This window comes from Erpetoichthys calabaricus, chromosome 12 (genome assembly GCF_900747795.2).
Source record: "Erpetoichthys calabaricus chromosome 12, fErpCal1.3, whole genome shotgun sequence".
Taxonomy (NCBI): domain Eukaryota; kingdom Metazoa; phylum Chordata; class Cladistia; order Polypteriformes; family Polypteridae; genus Erpetoichthys; species Erpetoichthys calabaricus.
This window is the reverse complement of record NC_041405.2, coordinates 128,023,679-128,035,787: the sequence shown is the minus strand read 5'-3', so window position 1 is coordinate 128,035,787 and position 12,109 is coordinate 128,023,679. Positions and strand designations below refer to the sequence as shown.

General features: G+C 38.7%; 1 protein-coding gene across 1 annotated transcript in view; it reads left to right on the top strand.

The window, feature by feature from the left end:
• nwd1 (NACHT and WD repeat domain containing 1) overlaps window positions 1–12,109 on the top strand; it is a 59,419-nt gene that overhangs the window by 19,539 nt on the left and 27,771 nt on the right. Inside the window, 3 exon segments of the mRNA XM_028816147.2 lie at window positions 2,169–2,372; window positions 9,521–9,680; window positions 10,015–10,132. Coding sequence (XP_028671980.2) covers window positions 2,169–2,372; window positions 9,521–9,680; window positions 10,015–10,132 — 482 coding nt within the window.

Here is a 12,109-nt window from a genome sequence, read left to right as displayed (position 1 = left end):
GTGTCGCTCTGCTCCCAGATACTAACCTTTGAAAGGGCCGCAAAAATATTTTTAATAAAGGCCAGTGCTGGCTAACTTAGTTTCAAAACCTTAGCAGGGGGCAGAAGCTGTTCTGCTCATCTGCCCAAATCATTTCAAGTGAGAATATAAATAAATATTCTGTCATTGCAAAAGAAAGACATGAAAAATGTGTCAAATATAATAAATATGTCCTTCAGCACCTGAACCGTTACCCGTGAAAGAACAAAAAATGAATCACTTGAACCTAAAAACAAACATCACTTACAACACGAGTGTCGAATTTCGGTCCTGGAGGGCTACAGCGGTTGCAGGTTTTCATTCTAACCATCTTCTTCATTAGTGACCAGTTTTTGCTGCTAATTAACTTCTTTTGACTTAGTTTTATTTAACTTGACACAGGCCCCTTAGTTGTCTCTTTTTCCTTAATTATTAGCCAAACAATAATTAGACACAAAACAAGCCACCACATGACCAGCTCATCTGTGCCCATCACACAATATCTGAAAACAAAAGGTGAAGGTCTCAGTAAGGCTGATCTCTCAAGTCACCAAAACAATTCGATGGTGTTCTTAGAAAAAACAGAAAATCAACAGTTTTGGAAATGTCTGCTGTGGCAGAATGAGAGCAGTAACAAGCCGTGGAATTAAATAACGGATTTAATTGACAGCAAGAATCAGCTCCTCATTAAGAGATTAGTTGGAATGAAATTGGTTGGAGTTTGAAATCCCAGTTTAGCTGGTCATCTGTTGGCTTGTTTCACATCTCGTTTCTGTTTGGCTGCCATTTAGTGAAAAAAAGAATAAATTCAGAGGACTAAATCCTTAAAAAAAAGGCTATTAAAATGACATGAAAAGAAGTGAATTACAGTGAAAACTGGTCAACTGAGTAGGAAAAAGGTTAGAATGAAAACCTGCAGGCACTGCGGCCCTCCAGGCCTGGAATTCGCCACCCCTGACTTACAAGGTGTACGACTCATCTGATGAGCCTGGCTCGCTATATTCATCACTATCAATAAGTAAGACAGTTTCAGTGAGATAATGTTCAAACTGTATTTTTATCTTTATACATATTTTTGTTTGCAGAAAAAACAGTCATCAAACACTAGAAGTGAGAAGTAAAAGAAAACGTGTAAATTAAAGAGTCCATTCTTTGTAATCCAAATAAAGCTTTCAATAAATGTATGCACAATGGAGCACTCTTTGTACTCTTCTCTGTTGGAATGCATTTTCATTTCGAAGATGGGGCTGTACTTTTATCCTCAGATAGCATGATGCTTTACTGCAATCTTCAAAACTGCCTATGCTGTCTCTCTCTCCCTCTCTCATTCTAATACAGTGTTTCACATTTCTGAAATCAATAGCCATATGTAACCCGTCACTGTCAAAAGCTGTATAGCGTCTGTGGCAAGCCAATAGAGGTAACCTCTCTTATGCCGTGGCTAGACAGCTATTTTTAGTAAGTAGTATCAATCAAAAATCGGATGACTGAGAATTACTCTGGGTTTTGCTACTTGTCAGTAGTGCTGTTTTAGGTTAATTAGGAGATGCAAGTTAACAAAATTTCCAAGCCTCTATTTCACATTTTCTTACAAGCATGTACGCACTGTTTAGTTTGTCTGAGTTTAAGTGTATACATTCTAATAGATAATAACACTTATTTTTAACATGTTCTTTACATTTGATACTGCCCCAGAATTTCTTTATATGCATAAATCCATCCTATTATTCAATACACTGTTAAAATATATTGTTATTCCTGTCAATTTGTTTAGCTGCTGGCTCAAAAGAAAAACAGATCTAACAGTCCTTTTTTCTAAAGTGGTCTCAGACTAAAACTATACCTCTCTTACTGGCCCTTGCATTTCATCTTCATTCACAGTGTCACCTCAAAGGAGTTTCTGCAGTTTCTCATTCACTCAAATTTTCACCATTCTAATATGGACATTTTTATTCTCCTATGATGAAACCACTATATAATGAAAACAACTCAGTAAACCTTCTTGGCTTTTATAGAGACACCACCACTGGTCATAGTAATAGTAAAGAACTATCATACTTATGGCCATTATTATTGAAATATCAGGGGTTTGAATTTCAAGCAAAGTCTTGGGTGTGTCTCTCTGTCTAATTCCTTCCTATCTTTCCCAGGAATGGGCTGACTGAAATTGAGTTGCGGGACATCCTTTCCTTAGATGATGATGTTCTGGGTGACATCTATCAGTACTGGCTCCCTCCAAACAAAGAAATCATACGTCTGCCCCCACTGCTATGGACCAGACTTCGCTATGACATGGGGGAGTATCTGGTGGAAAGGCAAGCAGATGGGATGAAGGTTCTTGGGCTTTACCACCGGTAGGTAAACCATACTAGAATGATGGGAGAAACAACTCTGTTAGAACTAAATAGAGAACAGAATAGTGAAGTTACAGATAAGAGATCTGTCCCTATGGCTGCAGAGTTCTAAAAAATAAAAAATGTAAAGCCATAAAACTGAAGGATATTTAGATCAAAGAGAAGAAGACACAGAGAAATTAAATGCATAGACCTATTGGTCTGACAGGATGGGACTCTATGAGGTACTTGGATCCTGAAGTCTAACTTGATCACACTAGCAGGATGTAAAGCTGCAGAGCACCAAAATTAGGCATTGATAGTAGTGCAGGGCATAAGGATAACAGGCAGTTAGTCTGTAAGACACAGTAGTCTGACAGGGTTAGTCTTCACCATTTACAGTATGTTTCAGGACACCAAAATTTTCCTTGGATCATTGGTTCATGACCTTTATTCCCCCAAGGACCCCTAGTGTACTATGAGAAAATGTGTGGGCCCCCAGACATGGTCCGTGCTCTTTACCTTCTTGTACTTTTGCTGCAAACTTGACAAAGGTGCTTGTTTTTGAATTTATGTTTATGAACAAAAGCATATTTGAACAAAAGACATTTCAAAAGCAGCCTGTGTGTTTTTATCAAATAAAACTTATTTAGCACTGCTTGTGTTTCTTAATCATAACATTAAATGAGTAGACATTTTTAGGGATAGATAATAACCAATAATTAGTAAAATACAGAATGTGTCACTGTAGGTGTTTTTCATTGCAAACAAAAGCTGCTCCTGACTCAACTCAGCTTAAGTATCACTTTTAAAATAATCATACATAGTTACATATTTTTAAAAATATAAAAACAAAAGTAATGTTTAAATGCAGAATTAGCCACAGCAGAATTGTGTTCATATCTTATCAAAGAAGTTACTATGTTATCCTCTGGATTCAGTACTGAAGTTTTTCCACCAGAGGCAGCCACATTTAACATAAGTGGAAATGCAAATGTGCCTTGTGTCCCCATGCAACAGTCAAGTCAGCAGAAGAGACAAAAGCATTGTGTAGGGCAGCGTTTCTCAACCTTTAAGTATTTGCGACCCGAGTTTTCATAACAGTTTTAATCGCGTCCCCCTAACGTTTTTTTTAAAGGAGCCCACTAATACCAATTTGTTCTTTTTTAATTAATGATATATCATAGATGCATATTTTATTATACCTACTTAACTTTTATCGACATTTATCTAACTCTATATTTATTTTTCTAGTATCAGAATGTAGTTTAAGTTAATTTGTTTTGGTTTCAATAGATGTATTTTTCATATTTTTGATTCTTGTTTTCTTTTTTTCACATCTTCGCGCCCCCCTTTTTGTTACTTCGCGTCCCCCTAGGAGGTCCTGCCCCACAGTTTGAGAACCACTGGTGTAGGGTGATGGCAGCAGTTGGGTAAGCAGCAGAAGGGTGGCCATCTCTGACACCTTTGTAGCTTTAAAAAATGAGTGGAGTGGAAGCAGCAGCAGCAGCAGCGGCAAGTATAAAGCTGACCTATCATCTACTCCATTACATTGTCAAATCTTTCCCATCATGCTAAAACACTGAAGTTGTTTATGGAACGAAGATATGTCACCTTCTTTTCTTTTCGCTTTTTCTTGTTGGGTTATTACTAGCAGCCCTTTGCTATTTTAAATACAGGTTAGTATCTGCAGTGTACTGAGCTGCGCAGATAAACGTGAGCAACTGCTAAACCCCAAACTGCTGTGTATATATCGGGAGTCCATCCAATCTCTACCTAGGCATGATGTTGACACACATTTTATTTCAGTTGTAAAGGTAATCCAGCTAAACTATAAACTGTAGAATAAAGCACAAAAAGAGATTGTAAAGTGTTGCGGGAACCACAGGTGACCTTGCATGATTGATGGAGAAAGACAAAAACAAATAACATGCTTTTCAAGCGGAATGTCTTTTCAGACAGGAGCTTCTAATTAATTGCAGTAGAGCCGGTTATGAGGCTGAACAAGTGGATGTCATGTGTCAACCAGCATTTCTTCCCTGGCTGGGGTTCAAAGTTTTGTTTCTTGTCTGTTTTGTGCCATTTATTTATATTAATGTTTCTTTTGTTTATTATGTACATTATTGTTTGAGTTTATTTGAAACTGGAAAATGCCATGGTTATGTCCCATGTGTTTCATAGGTGGTCCTCCAACAGGTCACCTGCCAATCACCACCAGGAACTGCCCTGCACCCTATATATTGAGGGCCTTCCATAGATCCTGGTGGTCCATTCCAAATGTGCTAGAAAGTGGAGTGTTACTTATATTTTGCTGTGCTTTTTGATGGATTTTTTGAACCTATGCTCTGTTTTTGACTTCACTTAGGGATTTTATATTTGGACTGTGTTTGTTGTGGATTACCTTGCCTCCTCAGGCAATTCCTTTTGTGCTTTTAGGAGCATATTGGACTACAGAGACTTTTGTAAAAGTAAATCTTCTATTTTATAAAGATTTTTCTAGGTCCCTTTTTTATCAAGTAATACTCCCCCTAATCCTCCCCCAGAGGGCAATTTTTGAAGGTATTTTTAGGACATCTGTGCTTTTGGGCACCCAAGCCACAACAGTAGTAGGGGCAGTTCCAGGAGGTTGGAAGCCAGAAGTGACATCGGACGTCTTTCACCCATCATCTTCCAATCTGCAGAGGGAGGAGGAGGAGGAGGAGGAGGAGGAGGAGAGGATGTTCGATACAGCACTGAACCATGGCTTAAAGTGAATTTGTGTAACATGGATACAGTCCATAAATGAAACACATTTCAAAGGGGGTCTAATAAAAATTACTGGTCCTTACAGGCTACATTAAACAAGTTTTGAATATTGATTAAGCGGGCCACTTTTAAAAGATTTTAGAACTGGATTCAATCTGGGGGCTTAGGTTTCACATTCCTGCTCTGGCTTGGTTTAAAGTGATTTGAGTACACTCACAGCTATGTTATAATTAATTTTCAGTCTTTTTGTGACTCCTCTGGACTGGAACCCCCCCCCCCCCCCAAAAGTTGAGAATAACTGTTGGATAATCTGTGAAGCTTTGAAGCTCTAACACTGTGATGTGAAAAGAAAAGACTAATAGACACTTCAGCAGAGTTGTGACAGGGTTAGGTTAGTACAGGGGTGGGCAAAGTTGTTCCTGGAGGTCTGCAGTGGCTGCAGGTTTTTGCTCCAACCCAAATGCTTAATAAGAAGCACTTATTGCTGAAGTAACACTTCTGCTTCATTTTAGTGGTCTCGCTCGTTAAGATTTTGAGCCTTCGTTGCTTATTTTAGGCTTAAACAGCTGTATTCTCAGTTTTTAATTGCTCCCTATTAGCACTTAGACAAAAGAAACCAGCATTTCTCCATGTAGTTTGTTTCCATTTACACCTGTGTGTATTTATCATGCACTATTGGGTTTAATTAAACACTTGGAAGAAAAGTGAAGAGAAAAAAGTGATGGACTGAGAATTACCCATCTGTTTTAGACTTCACATCATTTGGATGATATCCTTAGAAAGAAAAAAAAAAATCTTGGTTATGAGAATGACTTGACATAGCAGAGTTAAAGCAATAGCATGTCATGAAATTGAATAATCGGCAAGGATTGTTTTCTAATTAAGCAACTGGGTTGGGACAAAAACCTGCAGGCACTGCTGTCCTCCAGAACTGACTTTGCTCACCCCTGGGCTAGTAGAAAGTAAACGAATAGCACAGTGCAATCTAACAGGATCAGAGTAGAACATTAGAACATACAAAACATTCTTTACTGCCTTTTGCTTGACTTTGTTGTATCTCACAATCTTGTAGCAAAAAATGAATAGATACCTAATCCTGTTAGACATTTGCATCTTGCAGAATGACTGCGTACTAACTTGGTCATATCAGATCTCAGTGTCTTTCTGTGAAGGCTAGTAATGACATGATTGAAGATTATAAAGTTATGAAACGAATTGGTAAAGTGGATTCCAATTGTTCCTTTAAGTAAAGCAGTGGAACACTGGGATCTGACAAAATGGGACTAGTTGGTATTTCAGCTACAGGACACTGAGGTCTGATGTGATATGTTTGGAAGAAAAAGAAGTTATAGTATACTGCAATTTCTGAGAAACAATTTAGCAGGACCTGGCATTGAAGGACACAGATCTGGCAGGATTATTCTAGTGGACTGTAAAGATGCTGTTCATAAGGAACAGATGACTCTTTATGAGATTAAGATGCAGACACTGCATTCTGGCAGGATCAGACATCTAGGCATTACAGCTGAAGGACATTTAGATCTGATAGTATTAGACTAGTTGGCTCTGGACATTGAGGACTAGATTCATTTCTATAGAATAAAGCTGAAAAATGTGCAAACTGACCCGGAAAGTCTAGCTTACTTTGAAAATGTATAATATAGTGGACAAAATTAGTCTTTGTGGAATGATCAAATGATGCAACAACATCTGACATAATGATGATCAGTGGAGTAAAGCAGCAGAATCCTAAAATGTAACATGGCACACAATAACGGTTCAGGGCACCATAAACTGGCAGGAATATTTCACCTGCATTATGAGATCTGACAGAATTATTCTACTGGGGAGCCAGTCTGCATGACACAGATGTTTGACAGAATCAAGCTTTAATGCAGGTATGCTACCAGGACAGTGAGATTTATCATAGTAAGCCAAAACCTTGCAGAACATTGCGATTTGACAGAATGAGGCTATCTGGAATGACTGTCCCAGAAAACTCCTGTCTGGCAGGAAACAACTAAGCAGGCTTTGTACTGTGCACATAACTAGCAGGAAAGAAAATCATACAACATTATGACCTGACAGGATCAGACCACAGGCATCACAGCTACAAGATGATGACATCTGATAGCATAAGACTATTAAGAATTAAAATCTTAGAACATCTGACAGGATCACATTTAAAGGCATTACAGCAGGAATAATGGTCCAAAACACTGAGATCAAACTGAGTGAAGTAAAGATACAGAATGCTGAAATGTGATAGGATCAGGCTATTAGGTTGCCAAATTGCACAACACCATAACTTGGCAGAATAATTCTACTGGGCACTAAATTTGAAAGGCACTGAAATTTGACAGAATTATGTTGGCAGGCATTTTGTCTGCAAGACATAGCAGTTTCACAGGATCAGGCTTTGACATGTGTGCTGCAGGACCTTAAAAATGACACAATCAAGTTAGTAGACAGCATATGCTTGCAGAACACTTTGATATGACAGGAAGGCTGTTAGGCATGACAGCTATTGGAAACTGCAGTCTATCAGGATGAAACTACTAGGCATTATAGCTGCATGCATGACACTGCAGTCTGATTATAAAGCTGAGGGTCAGTATGTACTAAATGGATAGTACTGCTGAACAAGGTGGCTCAAAGCATGGAAATCTGACAAGAGTACGGTGGTGAGGCAGCAGAACACTGCAAACTGACAGGTGGCCATTCCTCTTGGGTAAGCATCCACAAATCATAAGAGACATGGCAGAGCAAGCATTGACACATACAAAATAAACAATAAACAAAACTCATTGAAAATACATAATTATACAAATAATAAGGATAAGACAGCAATAATATAAACAATAATTAACAAAGGACCAAAAATGAACAAAAAGGACAGAGAAAAGGAATTTACAACATACTTGGAATTATAGTTATAGGACATTGGGATCTGACTGGATTGGGATAGTTGGCTGTAAAGCTTTACAAAACTGAGATCTAAAAGGACAACACTCGCTAGGCATAACAACTACAAGACACAGACATCTGACAGGGTTAGGCTGGTAAGCAATAATGCTGCATAAATAAGTATTGGAGATTGGAGAGACTGACGTACCGCTGTCATCCTTGAGAGCCGAAACCGAAGGAGTGCTAAGTGCATTTGTGTTACTAATTAAAAAAAAATGTACTCCAGTATACCCTATTTATTTGGTTGCGGCTAAGGAGCTGTGTGGTAATTTGTAAAACTTTTTTCCTTTTGAGTGTTTTTTGCTTCTTTTTGCCTGCACAGGAAAAAAGGTAGATGACAGTTTGGAAAAGGTGCTTGTATTCAAGCCTGTGATGTTTGTGTGGGAAAGCATGAGGCAGAATATGGAGAAGGCAGTTGCAAAAGGTGGCAAGTCAGTAAATAAATGACTAGCATGTGTAGCAATGAATAGTTAAGAGAAAACCAGGATATAAAAAAGATATAGCAGCAGTAGAAAAAGTCCAGAAAAGAGCGACTAGACTGATTCCAGGATGGCAGGATATGAGTTATGAGGGAAGTTCTAAAGAAGCTGAACCTTTGTAGTTTAAGCAAACAGAAATTGAGAGGAGATGTGATTGAAGTACTGTATTTAAAATTATGAAGGAAATTAGTACAGTGGATCGAGACTGTTATTTTAAAATGAGTTCAATAAGAACACGGAGACATAGTTGGGAACTTGTTAAGGATAAATTTCACATAAATGTTATTAAGTTTATCTTTACATAGAGAACCACAGATACATATAATTAGCTACCAAGTAGTGTGGTGGGCAGTAGGAATATTCAGAACTTGACTTGAAGTTGTTTTGGAGGGATTAGGTGGATAGGACTGGAGAGTTTTGTTGGGTTGAATGGTTTGTTCTCTTCACAAGTTTTTCTAATTTTCAAATAACACTGTGATATAGCAAAATCAGACTAATAGGCTTTAGAGCTGCAGCATGCTGAGATCTGAATCCAACAGGTTTAGGCTTGAAGAAAAACGTACGGCACAAGGCTTTTACACATGCACTCTGCAAGACGTTGACATATTACATGGTCAGGATAGCGGTAGTGAAGCTAATTTACATTGTGATATGACACAAATGGACTAGGCACTAGAATACAAAATAGAATATGTTTGTAGATAGACTGAATGATACTGGGGGCTGCACGAGGGTCTGTGGAATAAAGCTGCAAGGCAGAGAGGGCTGAGAGGAATAGACTAGCAGAAAGTAAAACCTACAAGACCCTAACATCTGCCTAATGGATAAGGCAGAAGGGTCAAACTGTGGATCATTGCTATTCTCTTCCACGACCATAGGGCTACATAATAATGGAATGTGGCAAAATTTTCCTATGTAGAATTTTACAATGCTGACCCCACTACAGATCCAGCTATCTACTTCTTCTTTCAATTGTAGGCAGTTCACAGAAACAGTGGAGAAAAGATATCTCTCCAAGGAGCAGAGGACCCTGCTGCACCACATCCTGGCTGATTTCTTCCAAGGAAAATGGAGTAGAGGAGAGAAAAAGGCCATCTCCCTTCCTTCACTCAAGATAAATCTGAAACCTGACAGAAAGGTCCGTATAGAATTATCTCAAAAGATGCAACATGATGGCCTATCTCACTATTTTGGTACCGCTGTTATGTTTGGCACACCATGTTTATAATAAGCCCAGGTTCTGGGTACAATCAACAGGAGATTGGCCCACAAAATCCAGCCTTATATATACCCACTTTTTTGAAGTTAGTAACTATACATTTTCGCTCTTGCTTGTATGGGTCATAACTGAGAATTTCACTGCACTCTGTACACTCGGCATTAATGACCCCCAGAAATCTATAAAGTCACATGTTTTTGTTGCTCAATAGAAGGAATGGTCTCTTAGAAGTCTTTATGCCTTTCTCGTCCAGGTGGCAGCACAGCCTCTGTGGTTCTCAGAGAATGTCCCCAATCTAAGGAAACTTCGTGAGATGCCATATCATCTGCTTAATGCTGGCCGTATCGAGGAGCTGAAACGTGATGTGATTGGTGAGGAGAAATTAACAACTTTTCAAAGCCTCTCCATCTCCACTAGCCAAACCAGTTTTGACCGATGTATTAATCTCTGGGCTCGGCCACTAAATATCAGTCCATGTCTGTCCATTCCTTCTCCCAGGACAGCTGCTAAGTTCAAGATGCCTCAGCTAGTGCAGCATGTCCTTTCAGTGATTAGTGATCCATACTGCTGTAGAAGGGAGTCTCATCAGGAGGGAAAGTGCTTTCAGAAAAAGGTGGCAAATGACAAGGGATAGGTCCTTTCAAGGCCCTAGGAATGTGTGCACTGGCAATAGTAACACAACTTTACATGTCTGTGTAATAATTGGTCCACTGGCAGTGGTGTTGTGTGTCAAAATACTGGGAATGCACTATAAGGCTACATGAAGGGACAACTCTATGAGAAAACATGTCAATCTCCATTTATTTATAGAACACATTTAAAACAACATCAGTAATAATGTAGCCAAATTGCAAAAGAGGTCAACATAATCAAGTAAACCCTGGTCTGGGAAGCATTTTAGGAACAAGTGTTACAGGACAAGGTTACAAAATTGATCACCACAATTGAAGAGTTCAGAAAATAATGAAAAATAGTTACAGTTATTTGGTTATGAAAATCTAACAGTGAATATCAGTTAGACAGAAATTCACCAAACAAGAGAATCTTCAAATGCTTCTTAAGCACTTTGAGGTAGTCAGAATTTTGATTGGAGTTGGACAACTCATTCCACCAACTAGAAGCTACGCATGAAAAGAGTCTAGGTTGAGATTTAATGCCATGCAGAGGTGGCATCTTCAGATGCTGTTCACCAGTAGACTTGAGTGGTCGAGAAGAAGGAAAGGACCTCAGAAGAGTCTCCATACATACAGGTGCTGGCCTATTGACTACTCTGTAGGCAAGCATCAAAGATATGAACTTTTGTTTTAAAGAGCAGATGGTCACATGAAAGAATATTTGAGTCCATTCTGTATTTTCGACAATAAATGCAGCCTCGAGACTGAGATCTGTATATCTTACAGGGGGCTCAGTGGTGCACAGACAACAGAGTCTTCCTGGTGCAGCTCTGGCTTTGTATTCCTGGAGCACAGAGAAAACTCCACCTGACCTTGTGGGTGACTCCTAAGTATGTCTGCCATTGACCTTTGGATGGGGCTTAAGGGCCTGTCCCTGCCAGAGAGAGGAGAGGAAGGACACACACTTGACTGTTAAGAGTGACAGTGGCCAGGTGTTGGTGGTGGTCAGTAGATAAAAGGGTTTGTTGTAGCGTGGTAATTTTAGGTAGGTAATTGAATGAGCCATTCCATGTGTTAGACGGGGGCTCAATATCCACTGTGGCAACCCCAGACAGATGACCAAGTTTTGATTCTTTAATATTTAACTAAGCACTGTAAGTTCCTCCCTGCTTTCTATTTTTTATTTTTTACTTCATTTTATTTTGGTACTTTGGTTTCCTTGTTTTTGTTCTGAAGTTTGTTCTGAAGTAGTACAGTGTTATGTTTAAGCCAGGGTCACTACACTGACTTATGTTTTAAATTCCTTTTTTCTGTCCTTTTTGTTCATTTTTGGTCCATTGTAAATTATCATTTATATTATTGCTGTCTTATGCTTATTATTTGTGTAATTATGTCTTTTCAATGAGTTTTGTTTATTGTTTACTTTGTATGTGTCAATGCTTGTTCTGCCATGTCTCTTATGATTTGTGGATGTTTACTCAAGAGGAATGGCCACCTGTCAGTTTCTGCTCCCTGCCCTATAAAGGCTCATGGGAACTGCAGTCCCTAATGGTACATTGTATGCACTTGGCTTTGTATTATAGTGACAAAATCAGGTTGGTTAAAAAAATATAATCTTCCAAATCTTTGATTCTGGCCAGGAAGGATAAGGCTTTAACCAATTTACATTTAATATCCTGTAAATGATGCATTTTTATGGATACACTGAGAGGTACTTAATTATTTAGGGTATTG